The sequence below is a fragment of the Rhagoletis zephyria genome, unplaced genomic scaffold (assembly GCF_001687245.7).
Source record: "Rhagoletis zephyria isolate East Lansing unplaced genomic scaffold, Rhagoletis_zephyria_1.1 Rzeph_scaffold_00375, whole genome shotgun sequence".
NCBI classification, from domain to species: domain Eukaryota; kingdom Metazoa; phylum Arthropoda; class Insecta; order Diptera; family Tephritidae; genus Rhagoletis; species Rhagoletis zephyria.
The window spans coordinates 54,227-72,110 of record NW_016157459.1 but is presented as its reverse complement, the minus strand read 5'-3'; the positions used below and the strand labels follow the sequence as shown (position 1 = coordinate 72,110).

The 17,884-nt window shown below is 34.7% G+C and overlaps 1 protein-coding gene and 1 non-coding gene across 3 annotated transcripts in view; one reads left to right on the top strand and one right to left on the bottom strand.

The window, feature by feature from the left end:
• The window catches only part of dnc (phosphodiesterase dunce), a 189,635-nt gene that overhangs the window by 127,645 nt on the left and 44,106 nt on the right, over positions 1 to 17,884 (top strand). For both annotated transcript variants that reach the window (XM_017611149.1, XM_017611150.1), the window contains one exon: positions 17,006 to 17,044. In XM_017611149.1, coding sequence (XP_017466638.1) covers positions 17,006 to 17,044 — 39 coding nt within the window. The remainder of the gene's footprint in view (positions 1 to 17,005; positions 17,045 to 17,884) is intronic.
• TRNAA-AGC (transfer RNA alanine (anticodon AGC)) lies at positions 4,152 to 4,224 on the bottom strand. The gene has a single exon. It is a non-coding gene; the product is annotated as a tRNA-Ala (tRNA).

Sequence of the window (17,884 nt, the reverse complement as noted above, 5' to 3'; positions counted from 1 at the left end):
TTGCATATTTTATGTAAATGCATTCAGTTATTATCATTACCCTCATTCTTGGAAAATTCGCTACTGCAAATTTCTTCAATAAAAAGTCGTGATTTTCCTATTTTCTCTTCTATGCTGTTTGACTTGCAATGTCTTCTCTGCTTCTCGATTTCCTTATTTCTCAACCATTCACTTGAATTTGCTGGTTTTTCCTCTATTTCTAACTATAGCTAATTTATTGTATTTATAGTTTAACTGGCATTTATTGTTGGCTCATTACTGCTCTGACAAAAATTTACATTCATTTCTATTTTCATTGCGAAGGAATTCTCATAATTTGCCATTACAGAATACTTCAATGCATCCAATTTTCATAAAATTAAAGGCTTTTGTTGATGTTTTATTATCTTATATTTTATTATGTATTGAAAAATGAGATTAGTAAAAGCATTCTGTTTTTTTTCTTCAACTTGAACATTAATTCAGTTTGCAATACAGAAACATTTTAAATTTGTTTATTTGATGAAATTGCGATGTTCATGTTTTAATCAGCCAGACAGCCTAGGTTATGTATTGGGCTGGCTGGTCCAATAAACTTGAGCCGATGTGGAAGAAAAATGAGGTCAAATAGACAAAGGCTGGCATCACCGCCATTCACGAAATTCACCCCAACGGAAGAAAAGGTGGCACTTCACGTACCACCTGACCTTAGCGTGGCATCAGCATAGCTCAGATAAAACGTTGGCTTAACCGGGAGAGAGCAGTCTTGGTAGCGTTGGATCTGTCAAAGGTATTTGCCACCATCTACCACTCCACGCTGCTGGAAGACATTGAGGCTTCCTCTCTCCCACTGGGACTCAAACAGTGGTTAGCAAATTATCTGAGTGGTCAAAATTCATAAATTTAAAAAGGGGGTTCCATAGGATGGTATCCTTTCCCGCCTCAGATTAGTTTATATATTTATTTCGAAAGCCCTCTAAACAATCATATGCTGACTATTGCACGATATTGGCGTCCGGAAATGGAATTGAAAGTAAACGGTCATAACTTCAGGGAGCCTTACCCTTTCCGCATACGAAATCCTCGGCAACCCTTTTTCACCAACAGGACGAAAGATGTTAGACTACAACTGAAAGTTCACGTCGATCGTCAGCTCTCTCTCTCGGCGCACGCAACCGTAATTGTTAATAGAGTACAGAGCCGCAACTAAGTCCTCACGTCGCCAGCCGACAGCATCTCGGGCAAAGCTAAAGAAACGTTGTTGGCAATCTTGCAAGGCAATGGCCAAACTATGCAGCGCCCGTGTGTTCGCCAGGGACTAGCAGGACGAATTGGATGAAGCTAGACGCCTTCCAAACACCGAATTCTGTACTGTCACGGGATGCCTTCTAATGTCGCCAGAACACCTCTTGCATGAGTAGGCCCAAATGCTCTCCGTCGAGAACCACATGCAGTTCCTAGTAGAGTTCCACAGACGTGGACACCCGAACAGATGTTTGCTTGCGGCAGAGCCCTCGACAAGGTACGTCAGAAGAAATCTCTATGAATAAACGGACCACGTCCACAGGTTCATAAAACAACTACTTGACTCGCCCGCGTACTGACAGGCTAGAAACGCAGGCAGAGCTTCGTCTGACCCGAGAGACTCGCACCACCCTGGAACAACTCCGCTCTGGGTACTGCAGCAAGTAAAACTCTTACCTGTGCAGGATAAACTCACATGAAAAATTACACTGAAGATGGCAGAACGCCGAAACCGGTGTGTCTGCAAACCAAACTTGACAAGGGATGACGGAAATTCGTTCCAAAATAAATCATAAACTCACATATTTTCGTATGCTTGCTCAACTAACGCTCCTCTCCCTTTGGTTCAACCTAGTCAGAGTGGCACACTTTTTGAGCCTCCCGTTGGTTGAGCTTGGCGACAATGACGAAGAGACAAGTTGGGGCCAAGACTAAGTAAAAGTCTATATTTTCCTTGTGAAATTCGCACGATTGAGAAAAATTTCTTCTCTTCAAAATTTACTCTTTACCGATAACTGAGCCTGTAGGAAGTTTCTGGTAACTTTGTATTTTCTTTGGCTATTTGGAAAGAATTTTTGGTGAACCAAATGGGTTACCTTTTTTACCTTTAATTTTTTATAGATGCTACTGAAATTACTTAAATGTCAGATAATCAGGATAATAATTGCCAAAAGTCCGCACAAAGTTTGCATTTCAGTAATTTGAATAACAAAATATCCTATCTAATAAGTGCATTCATGCATACCTACATACATACTTATGAAGGCACAGTTAAAAGGAATGCACTCTTGTCCAATTCAAATTTTTTAATCTAGCATATGCATCTATGTATGTATGTAGGTGCAAATATTTTATGCGAGCACAAGTGCTCCCTCAATTGCAATCAATACACTACAAACGAACACAACCAATTCAACATTGGCCAATGTGGTTTTGTGAAGCTCACGTCTCACATAAATAGTAGGTATATACAAAAGTATATAAGGTTAGATATGTATGTTCGTTTGTATAAACTTTATCTAAAATGTGCACACCCGTGTAAATAATGTATGTATTTACAAGTTAATGTTAAATGCAAATATGCTGTTGCAACATGAAGTTTGGCAGGTTTACGAGAGTTTCTAGCAAACCACATTGTAATCCACTTGGAAAGTGAACTGAATTATAGTTAACCGAAGGCATTGAGTACCTATTAACAAGCGCAATAACATACTTTTGTTAAGCTCGTGCAAAGCGTTCGCTTATTGTAGAAAGGGCTTAAGTAATTTAGCTTTTTTTGAAGGAAATTTTAGCAGAGTTTGTAAGAAATTTATTAGGTGTATTTAGTGGTATTCTATTGGCGATACTGGATTCGATATTCAATATTCGCGCTCAATTTTAAAACAAACTTGACTTACACTTGACTGTATAATAGCAAAATTTTGAGTAAGCTTAAATACTAAACAGCTAAGTTACCAAGAGTGCTAAATACTAAGGTACTAAGTTATTTGGTAGTTTTCTATATACTTGGTTCAGGAAAAGAAAAGTAATCGAAAATTTTGCTATTTCTTTTAGATTGCAAAAATATAAGTAACGAAATGCTTGGTGATTTTTGATATTTTTCACAACCTTTCAAGATTTTCTACGGCTTTTAGTGATTTTTTCGGGAATTTGATTTTTTTGTATCCTTTTTTGCCAATTATTTTTGGCTTTTATTTTTTCTTAGAATAAAACCCCCGCTAGGTAGTTCTATTTCTAGCATTCAAAAAATTAAAATTAAAATTTTATATACTTTTGAGCCAGAAAATTATGAAAAATCTTGAAACCAGTCACAAATGTTGCCGACACCCTGGTAAGACCAGAAACTCACTGAAAAGTCCAAAAACGATCTCGAAAAGTATTAGACAAAGAATACATGAAATATAGTTGAATAGTCCGAAAAAATCGCGAAAAATTCCGGATATATCTCGGGAAAAACCCGAAATCTAACAAAGCATTTCATAACATTACCAATGTCAAAAGCAAAATAAAGATTAATTAATTATTAATTTCGATTATTTTTTGCATTTTATTTTTTTAGGCAAAAATCTGTCAGTACCTAATTATATATTTTTCTTTTTTCCTGCAGTCCAAAAATGTAAATATTAACCTAAAAAAAACAAAGACTTAAAACTTCAAAAAAATTTCATAAATATCCCAAAAAGGTGCGAGAAATTAAAATAAAAAAATCCCAAGATGTTCAGAAAAAAATTCTCAATCGCGCAAAATGTTTGAAAAGTCCCAAAAATACACGAAAGTTTACAAATTTTTCATTTCATTATCAAATCCCAAAAAATAAAAAGAGAAAAAAATGAGCTAAAAAGAAACGGAGTCTTGCGAAAAAAATACTTTATACTTCAGTGAAATAGATTTCTTGTAGAATTAAAAAAAAAGTTGCTCATATTTTTTCTCTGTCTTTTTGATTTCAAGATCTGAAAATAACTCTTATTTATACTAAGAAATATCAGTACTTTTTTTATATTCTAGTATTTTGGTTTATATTTTTTGGCTGGACCTCTTTTTTTTGAAAAAAAAAAACAGGCCACTGCTGCTCCCAACACAGCTAGTCCTTATTTTAAAAACTATAAAATTTAAAATAATACATACTTTTGAGTAAAAAAAAAATCTCATGGAGATGCGGGGCATCGATCCCCGTACCTCTCACATGCTAAGCGAGCGCTCTACCATCTGAGCTACATCCCCAACTTGAACGAGCACGCTTTTTGGCATACCATATCAAGCGAGAATTTGTATCAAAACTGAAATACAAAGAAGACCAAATGGCAATTCAAGCAATTTTTTCCCAAAAACAAAAAGTTAACAAGCAAAAGTGGGTAAGGCAAAGCGTGCGACACAATCGTCGAGCAACAGTGCATGCATACTAGTTTACGAAATTCAGTCAATGAATTAAATCTGTTTGCATATTTTGAATCGAACTGGTTTCGAAAAAACTAATTTAGTATGCAAGTTGCTCTTGCGATTAATGTTTAGTCGTTAATTTTCGTGCTTTGTATTTGTATTTATATATTTGTCTTTGGTACGCGCTGCGTTAGCTGGTGGCCAACTACTTTTGCGCAGATAAGCAGCAATCGCTCGCATTTTGATAGGCGGCTCAATGGTCTAGGGGTTTTTTTTTTATATTTACTTTTTTTAAACAGCAAAAGTTTTTGTTTGTTCGCAAATGATTTATTTATTTTTGCTTTTATGAGAAATTAGAGTAAGCAAAAAATTAGGCTTTTCTCTTTAATTTTCTTTTCATTTTTCTTTCATATTTTAACTTTTTGATTAATAAATTTGTTTCACCTACTTTTGTATTTATTTTATACATTTATTTAAATTAATTTTTGTTAATTTTATGGAATTGATTGGGTTAAACCTTTTTTAATGAGTTAATTTTTTTTCTACTCTTTCCTTTAGCTTTAGAGGATTTTTTCATTTTATTGGGTTTACTTATTTGTTTTATTTTGTTGTGTTCATTTTATAGCGTTTATCTTGTGTTAACTTATTTGATATATTTATTTAAAATCATGTTTGTTAATTTTTTCAGAATATTTTGCGTAAATTTTTTTAAATTAATTTAATTCTTCTTTTTATATTAGCTTTATAGTATTTTTGCATTTTATTTTGCTTATTTGTTTATTAATTTCATTTTATTTTGTTTTATTAATAGTATTTTATTTATGTGCTAATATATTTTGTTTACTTATTTAATTATTTTTTTGGTTTATTTAACAAAAATTTTCGCATTTGATTTGTTTTGCAGTATTTTGCATTTTAATTTGCTTATTTATTTTTATTTTATTTCGTTTTATATATTTTTTGCCTTTTTTGCATTTCGTTGTGTTAATTTATTTTATATATTTTTATTTTATTTTTTTTATAGAATTTTTGTGCATTCTTTTAAAGATTTATTTGATTTATTTAATATTTTTTATGTTTTTTATTTTAATATAAGCTTTAAAGCTTTTTATTTTATTTTTTATTTTGTTAATTTTATAACGTTTCTGATTTTGTTTCTTGTTACCTCATTTCTTTCTAATTTTTGTATTAGCTTTACTTTATAGCATTTTTGTATTTTATTTTGTTTATTTAATTTATTAAAAAAGAAATTTGTTAATTTTATAGAATTTTCACATTTATTTTTTATAATTTTTTTTTGATTTTTATATTACCTTAAAAGCATTATTGAATTTTATTTTATAAATTTATTTATTTCATTTCATTTGATTTTATCCATTTCATTATAGCGTATTTTGCACCGACTTATGTAATAATTTTTATTACTTTTACTTTTTATGTTTTAACTGTTTTTTTTTTTTTTTGTTTGTATTTATGTTTTATATACAACAATTTTATTGAGCTTGAGGCCGTTTTCCATGAAAATTTTATAGAAAAAAATCACAAATTATATTTTGGTAGATGTTAAAGCTGCTATTTCGGAGATCACAGCATCTCCTCATCAGACTTCTTCAACTATTTAAAGTTAAAGTATTCATGCACATTTACAAACTCCAGCAAAATTTTCTTTGCGATCTCGTATGTTTTTTTTTACCTTTTCTGGGTTTGTTTCAACTCTTTGCCTTGCAAATTGTTTTCTCATGCAGAATAGCAAATCCATTCAAGAAATTCTTTTTTGCCAGCATACCCCTAAGTATACTGCACCCTTATCATGTGCACACGGATACACATTCTTTAAAAAATTTCTTTGCGACAGTATTTCAATTTCTATGCCTGTACTTTATATGAAAATTCACACACAAACACATCGCATTTGTGGAGCGCTTGCATACTAATGTAATCTCATTGTAAGATTTCGGCTGAAATTGTATGTGAATTAGTGTAGCTTGGGCGTTTTACGTTTTCCTTCTTGCTCTCTACTCGGTGAAAAAGGTCCTTCAGTAATTGCGCGCACACCCATGCTTTGTTTAATTTTGTTTTTTTTTTTTTTTTGAACGACTGCTGTGTCTACTAAAATACAAATATACTATACATATATACATATGTACATATGTATCTGAAGGTAGACACTGCATATGTATCTCCCTTATTCTGAGCCGCATCGACATTGACGAAGACGACAAATGTTAGCGACAAAGCCACAAGCCAAATGACCTCAACCTGAACGTCAGCCACAGCCTCAACAGTCTTGTGACTTCCACCAACAGAGTGCCAGCACCAATGAGCATACCAGCTTTTATGTTTCTGTCTGTATCTGTGTTTTGGCTGCAGTCCTCGCCAGTGATCGCCAGCTACCAACACCTGCTACAAATTGTTGGCTTGAGCTTAGGCGTCCTTTGGACTTTACTCTAACATGTAGGTACATTAGAGTGCCTCACCAAAAATTTGTTATATTTAAAAACTTCCGCAAAAAATATTAAGATTTAGGTGAGCTGCACCGATCTGAAAAGACCTCCACAAATCGAGTTTTAATAAATACAATTAGTTAAAAATAAAAAAAAATCTATAAAATAACCACATGTGATAGAAGAGCATTGAACATCATCAACGGAACCAAAATAATGCTTTTTTGGAGCTAGTTTGAAATCAAACCAGCTCACGTAATTCTTATTATTTTTCGGAATTATTAATGCGAAAGTCTAAATTTCATAATTCCGAAAGAAAATAATACCAATTTTATTTTTTTTTTATAGGGAGTGATGCACTCTAATGCACATACGTATGTACCTAAATTATCGTAAGTTCATATGTTCATGTGTATCTCAGCTTGTGCAGCTGTGCTCCTTCAAACACTCTTAAATCGACAATTGATGCAACGACATTTGGCACCATTTTTAACCTCATTTCTATGTTGTTGGTGATATAACACCACTGTAAGTGAGTGCCAAGATACATAAACATTCACTCGCTAACTCGATTATCGAAAAATTTCTAGCCAGCTGAAATTTTGAAAATTGTTTGATTTATAAAATACACGCATCAATTGTGTGTCGTCTAGAAGAATAGTGCTTGGCTGCGTTGAAAAACCCGTAAAAAGCGATAGATAGTTTCTTGCCCCAGATAGATATTTCGCTATTAGGCGCGCAAGAAAAGAATTTGATTTCGAGTGGTTTATGATTGAAAATGCTACTTGGGTAACCAAATGTACTATATATACATATATATATATACATACATACACATGTATATGGTGTTCTCATCTACGTTTACATACAAAAATGTTTAAAGACATTCTCACGTGCTAATGTGTACTTTTATGACACATTGGTTTTTTTTTCGTAAGCAGATTTGCGACAAGTATTCGGTGAACATCTGTTAACACCTTTCACAGTTCATGCAGACATTCACACTGCACAACATATACATACATTCACATTCACTGGTAGGACTAAATACCCTGCAGGAAAAGCTAGATACTAGTTGTGAACTTGAATACTTCCAGTTAGGTGTTCAGCTCAACCAGTTCGCGTTCCATGCTCTTTCCAAGGTAGCACTTGGGATTTTTTGCATGGCGATGTCCTACGAAATATCAATTGTCCGGCTATGCATTAGTACCTACTAGTAGAAATATTAGTAGCATCATACCAATTGACGGGATAGCGCATTTTTTTTAAATCACTTTTTTAATATATTTTTTTTCATTTCATGTTTTTTAATTGTATTTTTAAAATTCATTGTTTTACACAAAAATGTTGTTTTTTTTTATTTATTAATTTTTTAATTAACTATTTAGGTTTTGTTCCAAATAAAATCAAATTTATAAAATTTAAATAATATTCTATAATATATATTAAATACATAACATTCATTTACATAATTTGACCACCACCAAGCGTATTCGATCCTGTGATCTCGGAACCAGAAGTGGTACTTTTCTTTCGACGCCATAGGCAACATTTGGAGGAAAACGTCTAACTTTTTTTTAGATTTGGCTTTGACAATTGAAAGGCGGTTGTAACTAATCGCATTATCAAACTTGCAGGCCACCGCTTTACCGTCGTACCAGTTAATATACTGGTATTTTTACTGACTGATTTGGGTTTTAACTGCAGGGTATATTTCTGCAAGCTCTTAACTAGGCGCCAGCACCCTTATCTTCACAGTGACTGATAAGTCTTACACTTACACTTCTTTCAATATTTTTTCTATCATCACCTAACCACTCGACCGCCTTTCTTTCTTGAGATTTGTTTAAATTTAGTTTGTATGTATGCAGATTTACTTACCTAAGTATATCATTGAAGCAGAGGCACTCACTGAAGTCTATGTAGATAATTCGCCACCATAGCTGTTGTGGCGAATTCACAGAAGGTGGGAGTCATTACTCCTCTGCACATTTTCTAGATTATTTCATGAATCTGAGTAATTTGTTGAGGTAAAGAAAATGGAGATTATTCAATCTTAGTTAATACGTCTGGGCCAGATATGTGCACCGAACAGCTAGAAGGGTACTTGTACTTGCAAGAATATTTTGCAAATTTCGTCGTCGACGATATGTACCTAAGGAAACCGTATGTTTGCGCCTTGGATTGTGTGCCGTAAACAGTGCTACAAGGTGTCATAATACCCTTTTCCTTTTTTTCGATTAGAATTCTGGCGTTTTCATGAAACACCTTTCTCATAATGTACCTAAAAGTGCCTGTTATACTTGGCCTTCTGATTGCTTGTTCGTCTCCTTGAACACCACAATTTCCGGGTCGCCATATGATTGCAGGCTTAGTTAATTTTGCAACAGAGTTCAGCTGAAAGTCACTGTAGACCCTGGTTTGAAGACCGCGCCACCTTTTGCTAAATATCCAGTCCGCTAACTTAAATATATATACATATATAAACAGGATCTCCTAGACATGGGGTGGAATGATCTAATGAGTTCCAGTTTCATTAGGTGCCTGCCTCGTCATTAGCACTTAAAAACAGAGCTGGTTTTGTATACCTGATATCAAAAGATCCCAAACGTATCTCTTTCCCTCGGTACAAAAAAGTGTTTGCTACAGCTTTTTGTCAGCATCCAATACTTACCTGGGCGTCATTCTAAATATTGCGGAAATAATAACGGAGGCATCAGTGGTCTAATATTGAATCAGAGGAGCTATTGGTAAAGCTTGGGGTCTATTGCACAAAATATCTAATAAGGCTGTCGGTTGTAAAATGTTCTTGTTTGGTGGAATTCACTGGAGAAAGCTACTTTGCAGCATTTCGAACCACCCCCACTTAATGCCATGTTGAACATAATGCCACTTGACATTGCAGGAAGAACTCAAACCATGCGGGAGGCCTTAAGGAGAGAAAGCAAGGTTGGAAATCAGAGAAACTGAATTGGTAACAAGCTCAACGTCTGGGCACTCTAAAATTAGTGAAGGTTTAGGTTTCTTGATGAAGTGTACCCTTGAGACGCTTCGCCCCACGAGCGGGCGTAAATTAATATCTAGATATTCGCTTACCATTTTAATTAAGAGCATATGTATATCACAACATGCGGCTCGAAAACTGTATGAGAAACAAGGCAGCAATCAAACGGTTCCAAGACCGGGGCTGGTGCCTGTAGAGATGAATATGGAAATCTGATAACAGATGTTCTCAACGCTGGCAACACATAAAAAGTCTTCGCGTATTGACACACAGCCATCGCTCGAGATGAAACGGCTTTGAGGGCTTTCGAGAGAACTATTCTTCGCAAGATACATATATGGCCCCGTTCGCGTGGGCGATGAGTACCAAAGAAGATGGAATCACGAACTGTACGAGCTTTTTAACGACATGGATATAGTTGAACGCATAAAAATACAACGATTGAACTGGCTTGGGCATGTTGAACGCATCGATGATGACGCTCCGGTGATCCTTCGACTACGCTCCCACGGATGGACAACGAAAGCAAGGGCGCCCACGAACGCAATGGAGGCACCAAGTGCAGAAGGACCTTTCCACAATTGGGAGAGGCAACTGGCGATGTTTTTTGTTCTCGGCCCAAATCGACAAACGGTTGTAGTGCCAAATAAAAAAAAGATGTGTCACAACAACGTAGAATCTTAATTTGGCTAAACATTTTTCTGTTACCCCGAGCTTCTCACACTTTCTAAAATTAGTATTCGAAAACTCGGCATTGAATTAAAAAATTTGAATAAAAACATTTTAGTTGCTGAACTCATATTGGTTCAAAGCTCAATTTTAATCAACGCTAATTAATTACTAACCTTTGTTTGGTGTTGCTTTAATCTGTATTCACGCAGAGCTTAGTCCAACTCAATCGCGCTCCAACGCAAAGTAAAGCCAAAGAAAAATAATTAATTAAATGGAAAACAAAAAATTGCTACTGTTTTTTTGTCCTTTTCACACACACACAGCACATTTCAACTGACCTACCTCAATGAAAGAAAACTAATACAGAGCAGCAAACAGAAAGTAGATGAAAACAAAAGTTTACTGCGCGCCACGGAAAATAATTTGCCATTGCGTTAGCATTAGAGATCTGCAATTGTTCGTTTTTTTTAAGTAATTTGTTGAGACGATGTAGAATATTTACTCATTTCCACTAAGACACTTTACATACATAGGAAAAGTATGAATAAAGTGTAAGTTCTTTTCATATATGAACTGGTATAGTGCTCAGTTCTCTCCTTGTGCCAATAAATAAATTGTGTTTTACCGAATTGAGGCAAAGCACTAACAAGCACTAAGAATTCAGAGGAATAACTTAAATAAAGTCAATCTTCTTAGTGCTGCTGTGTTGTGCTTCGAATTATAGAATCTAACAACAAAATAAATAGATACATACCAGAGCGAAAGGATGATAGCAAAAAGAAATGTAAAATGTAAATGGGTTGAGTTCGCATTTGCAGCAATTGTCATGGCTCATGATTCATGACTTATGGATACCAATTTCAGTAGTACTCATTGCAGATCTCTGGTTGGCATGCAGCTTGCCTCACCGGAACTGCTCTCAACCAGAGCTAGAACATAGCAGTCGCCAGCACACATCCGCATTCATACATGCATACATACATATGTATATATATCTATGAAATTAAAATGTATTCCCAATTTGTGTGTGTGAGTATGTATATGGTGGCAGTTGATAGCTTGGCGTAAAAATTTCGAGCATTTTATTTTAGCAAGTGCAGTGCAGAAGTGCATCTTTTTATTTAAATTATAAAATCTATTATGAAAAACTATCACAACTTTAAATTTAAATTTATTATTCACCGACATGTTTTCTTTTGATTCTCAAAAACAAAAATTGGTATCATAAAATTCCTTTTCACGTCCCAATCCTTTCAATTTTAGGTTTCCTTTTAATAATTATATCAACGTATAGTCAATATATTTTAAGTTGAGATAGGGTGTTTTTGAACAAAATTCTAAGATAGGGAGTTCTTGATGGGCATATTCGAACCGGCCGAGATCGATCTTCGAATTTTCTTACTGGGTTCACTGCCAGCAGCATTAATCTCGTACATACAAAGTCAAAAGCACTTGCAATGCACTTTGGCGTGCAAGTAGAAATGTAGATGAGAATGAGATTGTGAATGAGCGAAAAATTTAATATTGCGAATTTTAATTGCATTCAGGAGACTGGAAAAACTTTCCAGAATCTATTGGTGGATTCGTGCAAGCCGTTTGGGGTGATTGCATGGCGGCGAAGAAGAAATTTTGATAATTTCAAGGTGACAAGTTCGCCAGAAATTTTCAATGCAAGCCACAATTTGCTCATTTTTCTGGAAAATTATACATTTTTTCTATGATTTGTGCTTTTTTGCCTTTTTTTATCAAATATCTGAAATGTTGCTTGCTTTTTTTTCTGTGGCATATTTGGTCAATAGCAATGGCGCTCATAATGAATGATTTTGTTAGACGCGAAAAAATTTCCATTGAAATTTTGCGTTATTGTCGTAGCATACACGCCGGGGACGTGCATTGGCCGCGAATAGCACAGTGGCACAAGGATAGCAAATGGCGAAAAACCTATCACAAGTGTTGCAATACAATCAGCATTGAGAAAAGAGCAAGAAAAAACTGAAAAGATATGCGTCAATGCAACGGAAGACAAATTGACCACGCGGACAGTATGTATAAGAAAGATACACAAATACTATAGATGAACGAGACCACTGAAATGACGAAATAGGCCAACGGTGAGCCATAAATAGCGTGGCCATGCAATGAAAAATAAAAATGCGGCAAAAAAAGCACACGCAATGGAAAGAGTGCTCAAAACTCACAACAACAGAGTTTTTAAAAATACTTAGCTGCAAAAACCATGCCAGGCCGAGGCAAAATTCTATATTATTTTACTCCATGTTATTTCCTCCATTCCGACTTTAAGTTAAAGTTTCGCAAGCCTATTAAGGAAGATTTTTAATGACTAATCCAAAGAGATTGGAGGGACAATGGGACTATGCCTCATGGTGCGCTTTCTTCGTGGTGTGAGATATTTTCTCAGAAGGTACTTAAAATAGATTCTACCTCTTCCCACTGTCCCTGTATTCCGGTAAAAAGATTTATGTTTGATATGATACCCTGTTATCTATCTAGTCTGTCCTTTTCCTCAACTTGTGGGATCAGAAATTTCAAAGAGGTCTGTATGCCTGAAATCTATTCACCAACAATTGAAACGGACCGTTTCTTTCTGCGCTCATCCGCTCCATATTTCTTGAAAGAACAGTATGCTCTGAGGCTAAGTAAATAGTGACGATGTTTTGTATAAAAAATTTTCGACATTACCTTACAACTTACTTGTAATACCGACTTAGTAGTTGCCGGCCTGCGGGCTTTGAATTCCACTTGAAGGGCTACAACAAAGGCAAATATTGAGATCCCTAATGCTTACCACCTTTGCCTAAACTTCAGGCTGAAAGAAACATTGCAGCAATATGGAAGTCAGTAAGCCAGCTTATCTTCGTTGCCTTAAAGGGTGTCAAATTCTACGTCTCTTCAGTAGGTGACTTCGGCGCTATGGTCTAAGTTGGCGTGATCTAATAGCCCAAATCTGTCTGTTTAATCTCCACTTTGTGTGAATAGTGGCAGCTGTGGAGCCTGAAAAATTTCCATTTATAGTTGGAAAATCCAAAAGTTACTCCAATGCCGACTACAGCTAAAAGCGGAAAGCTTGAATTACATATAGATATGCCAGACCAACGCGCAGTAAGTTGTTTGGCTGGTTTAATTAGATTTTCACTCTAGTGACAAGCAATTAGCAGGCTCTTCTATTTCGGATTTGATGAATGTTTAGTTCGTCATACCGAGAGAGACGGCTGCACTCTGAAATATTCTGCATGAATGGTTTGCCGAGTGTCTTTTACCTCATCCTTTCGAAGGCTGGGCTTTCGCACAGAAATTGCCCAGATGTTTTCTGTGAGTTCGGGTCCTCGCATCAGCGACAGAACCTATTGCCGGGCAAGCCAATCCTCTGGGCATATGCCCCAATGGATCAGTGCCCTGTACAGACTACCGTAAGCAGGTATTTTCTTTGCTCATTCCCAATAAAGCGCTGGTGGGTCATAGGAAACCCAAAATTGCCGGATAAGTCCGCAAGGTTCCAACACTGTCTAACCTTCGAATGATAAATTTCGCCAAAGCAGCCCTTCATCTACATCCTAGAGCGACATCTACGTGTCCAAGTACTACGCGTGGGTAGTTTCGTAGTGATCAGAAATCGAGGCCAGCTTTCTCCTACAGTCATCCACTAGTTGACATCTAACAGCGATAGAATAGAGTGCCTGAATAGCCGCATGGCTTGTTGAGAAGATATTCATCTGCGTTCTCTTTTATGTACCTTACTTCCTCCTTAATTTCAACGGTGTGGGCCTAGAAAACGCTTGCATTGTATGGTAGGCGAAAGGATAGCTTTAGGTTTATTTCCTAATGAAAACTCTTATACCAACCGCGTATTCCATCTTTGATACATACGTAAAGACCGTTAAGCTCTCTAAAGACGGGACACTTCTTTGAGTCCAGTCATAGCAGCGTGGGAATTGCAAGGGGGGTTTGTGATGAACCCGGATATAGTCAACTCCAAATTTTTTTAAGGACTTCGAATTATAGCCTTCTACTTGATTCATCAATTATTTCTGTTCAATATTGGTACCGTTATCAAATGGGCTGCACCTAAGGAAAAAACTAGAAGTGTGCTTTTGCTCACTCTTAAAAAAAAAAATTATAAACTTTTTTCAGTGCAAATTTAGAACTATGCTCATAAGTATTTACACATATCTGCATAATAGTGCAACACAGCCGTAAAATACTCAATACCATTGTAAAACAACGGATTAATTAATATTTAATGAATATACAGCTGTACCAACTACAATAAATACAAAAGGCAACCCCCCGCACGCAAACACTCAGCCTCGCACTCACTCGTCGATCTATGCCCTTGTGCGTGCCTTTGTGTGTGAGCGGTGCGCGCAAATACGCGCGTCACTGAAACCATAAACTATAATAAAAGTATAATAAAATTGTGTGACAAAATGCGACCAAATTGAAAATGGAGTGCTTTTGTGGAGAGTATACAAATTGAACAATGCAAAGAATACCTAGATATGTACATACATACATACATACATACATACATATGTGTGCAATGAATTATCCGAGATCAGAAGCAAATGCGGTCGTCGTCGCGGCCATCAGGTGTGTAAGGACACATACAAATGTACGCGACTGACAACATGAATAACAAATGCGAGGTTAATTAAAAAAATAATGCATTCCATCTTCAGTGGTATGCAACATGGTTGTGAGCGAGTATGCATGCAATTTTAATCTGGCGACAGAAAAATTTACAAGCATCGGCAGGTGTACGCACTTTAGCAAATTTAATTTTTATTATTATAGTTATTAAATTGATTGGATGATTTCGCCTCGTAGCATGACGATTTAATGTCACACTCGTACAAATGAGTGAATTGATTGAAAGCTAAATGTGATTTTTAATATTACTTGGCGCTCTTTAAATATTATTATTAATGAAAATTAATTCCTTGGAGATTTAAAGTAGGTAAATTTCGTAATATGCCATTAAATACTTACTTATGTGAATAGGAAAAATTAAGAGTTTGGCTTAAAAATTTGCTGCTTTCCCAAGCGAATAAAAAATTCAAGTTTTTTATTTATGACTACCTAAAAAATTTTAAATTAAATTCTGTGTCCTTTAGCTCAGCTGCGATAAAAACCTTATCTTATAGCTTTTTTGATGCTGATTTGAAGTGCAGTTACAACATTTTTCTAGCACGTCCCGTTTTTCTATTGAAGTGTCAAAAAATGGCGAAAATTAAAAATTTAAAAAATGTTTTCAAATAGATTTTTGGTGCTGATTTAAAGTGCTTTTAAACAATTTTTCTAGCACGTTCAGTTTTTGAAAAAAAAAACGATTGAAGTGTCGAAAAATGGCAAAAGTTTAAAATTCCAAACATTTTTTTTTAATAGAATTTGGACGTAGCTTATCATTTATTTGGTTCTTAATGTTAGTCGCAACCTGGGCTCAATCCCAGGCTCTGCGGAATGATAGTACGCACTTCCAACCACCACACCACAGCGGCCGCCGACTAAGACTAAGGCTAAACTTAAGATTAATACTGATGTCTTAAATAGGAAACGAACTTGAAATAGATGGAAAGAGGTTTCCCTTCTGTAGTGTGACCAATACGCACACTTTTTTTGCTACAGTTCCTTTTTTCAGAGTCAAAAGTTGGTATAGGACTGATTATAAAGTTTTTAATACTTAATAATTATTTATATTTATTTGGCTTCCAGAAGATTAAAGCTTTTAATTATTATTATTAAAAATATTTTTGATATACATATACATACATTCCATGTAACATTTCTGTTATAACACAAATGAAATGTGTAATCAATTTGCTGGTAGAGCACAAAATAAACAAAAGACACATATCCCTTACTGTTAACAATGAAACACCACATTTTTGGCGATAACCTTTGAGTTTTCAACTATATATAAAATATCATCAATTTACTTTGATTGTTACGTTACGTATACTGTAAATTTGTTTTACTGCACGATATTGGAAACATATGGATTAAGTTTAAATCGAAATATATTGGTTCAAAGCATCGAATTTCCACCGAAATTTTTCATAATTCATATTCAACGGGATAAAGCAGACAATCACAAACCCAAATGAACCCAAAATTTTGGAATTTACTTTTTTTTAATTTTTCTTTCTTTTGACAAAATTTTTTTTTTATCACAATAACTGATGTATAGTAGAAAAAAAGCGTGATAAGCCCACCACAACCACTACAATGTAATTTATGCATCGCCACAGCCATCGCAATCATCCCAAAAACAACAAAAAAAGAAAGAAAATATATATAGAAACAGCAACAACATTTACCCACCAAATAAATAAATAAATGCGCAAAAGTAAATAATTTGTATAAAACGCTTTTTTTAGTTTAAAGAGAAACATTTGCAAAAAAATAAAACAAAAATATGCATATAAAATTTTACGCAACGTACCAACATACTTTTAAATAAAACATTTATTGTTGTAACCTTTTACAGGTTTAAAGAGCAGGAGGCCTCTATCCTGATTGACCGATCGTACGTATAAAAACAAAAACAAACAAACAGCAATACTTAGTTCAATATAAAAAATATAAAATATTTTAATGCTATTTACCCGTATTTACACGCTAGTGCGCATATAAATGCATTTTTTTAAGCAAATATAAATGTTATGCAAATGCTTGATTATTTCGTTGTTTCTTTTTTAATAATAAAAATAGCATTTGTAATTGTTGCACAAAAGATGCCTGGCTGATTTCTTTGTATGCATAGCAGTTTTTTTATTGTTGTTTTTAGCACAATGCGCTTAGCAGCTGTACAAAGCAAACAAAAAGAATATTTTTTTAAAGCAGTCGTATTTGTTTGATTTTTATCTAAATATAATAATCGAGTGGATTTTTATAATTATATTATTTTTTTAACGTTTCACCTGTTTCGTTCGATTTTTAGTTGAAGTGTATTTGTATGTAACGCAAACACATATTTAATTATTATTTTTTTTTTTGTAGGCAATGAATATATATATATTTTTAAAATCACGCAGTTTTATATAAATTTACGCTTTATCCAAACTCGTCGAAAAACTTAGCTTGTCTCTTCAGCTTCGGTGTACATTCACACATCCAAATTTTGGTCTTAAGCCAAACATTGTAATTTAGATGTACGCAGAAGCGTTACATCCAATCTTATGTTGCGGCTCTCTGGTATAGTGGACAGCTTTAGAGAACCAGTATAGGCATGTATGTAAAGCTAGGCAAAGTTCATAGGACCGCATTTATCAGCACTACAGAGGGCCCTTAACGTTGTTATAAATACGATTTTTATAGAACGTAATGAACACCGCATCAGTGTTTGGTGTGAGCCTCAGAGCAATTG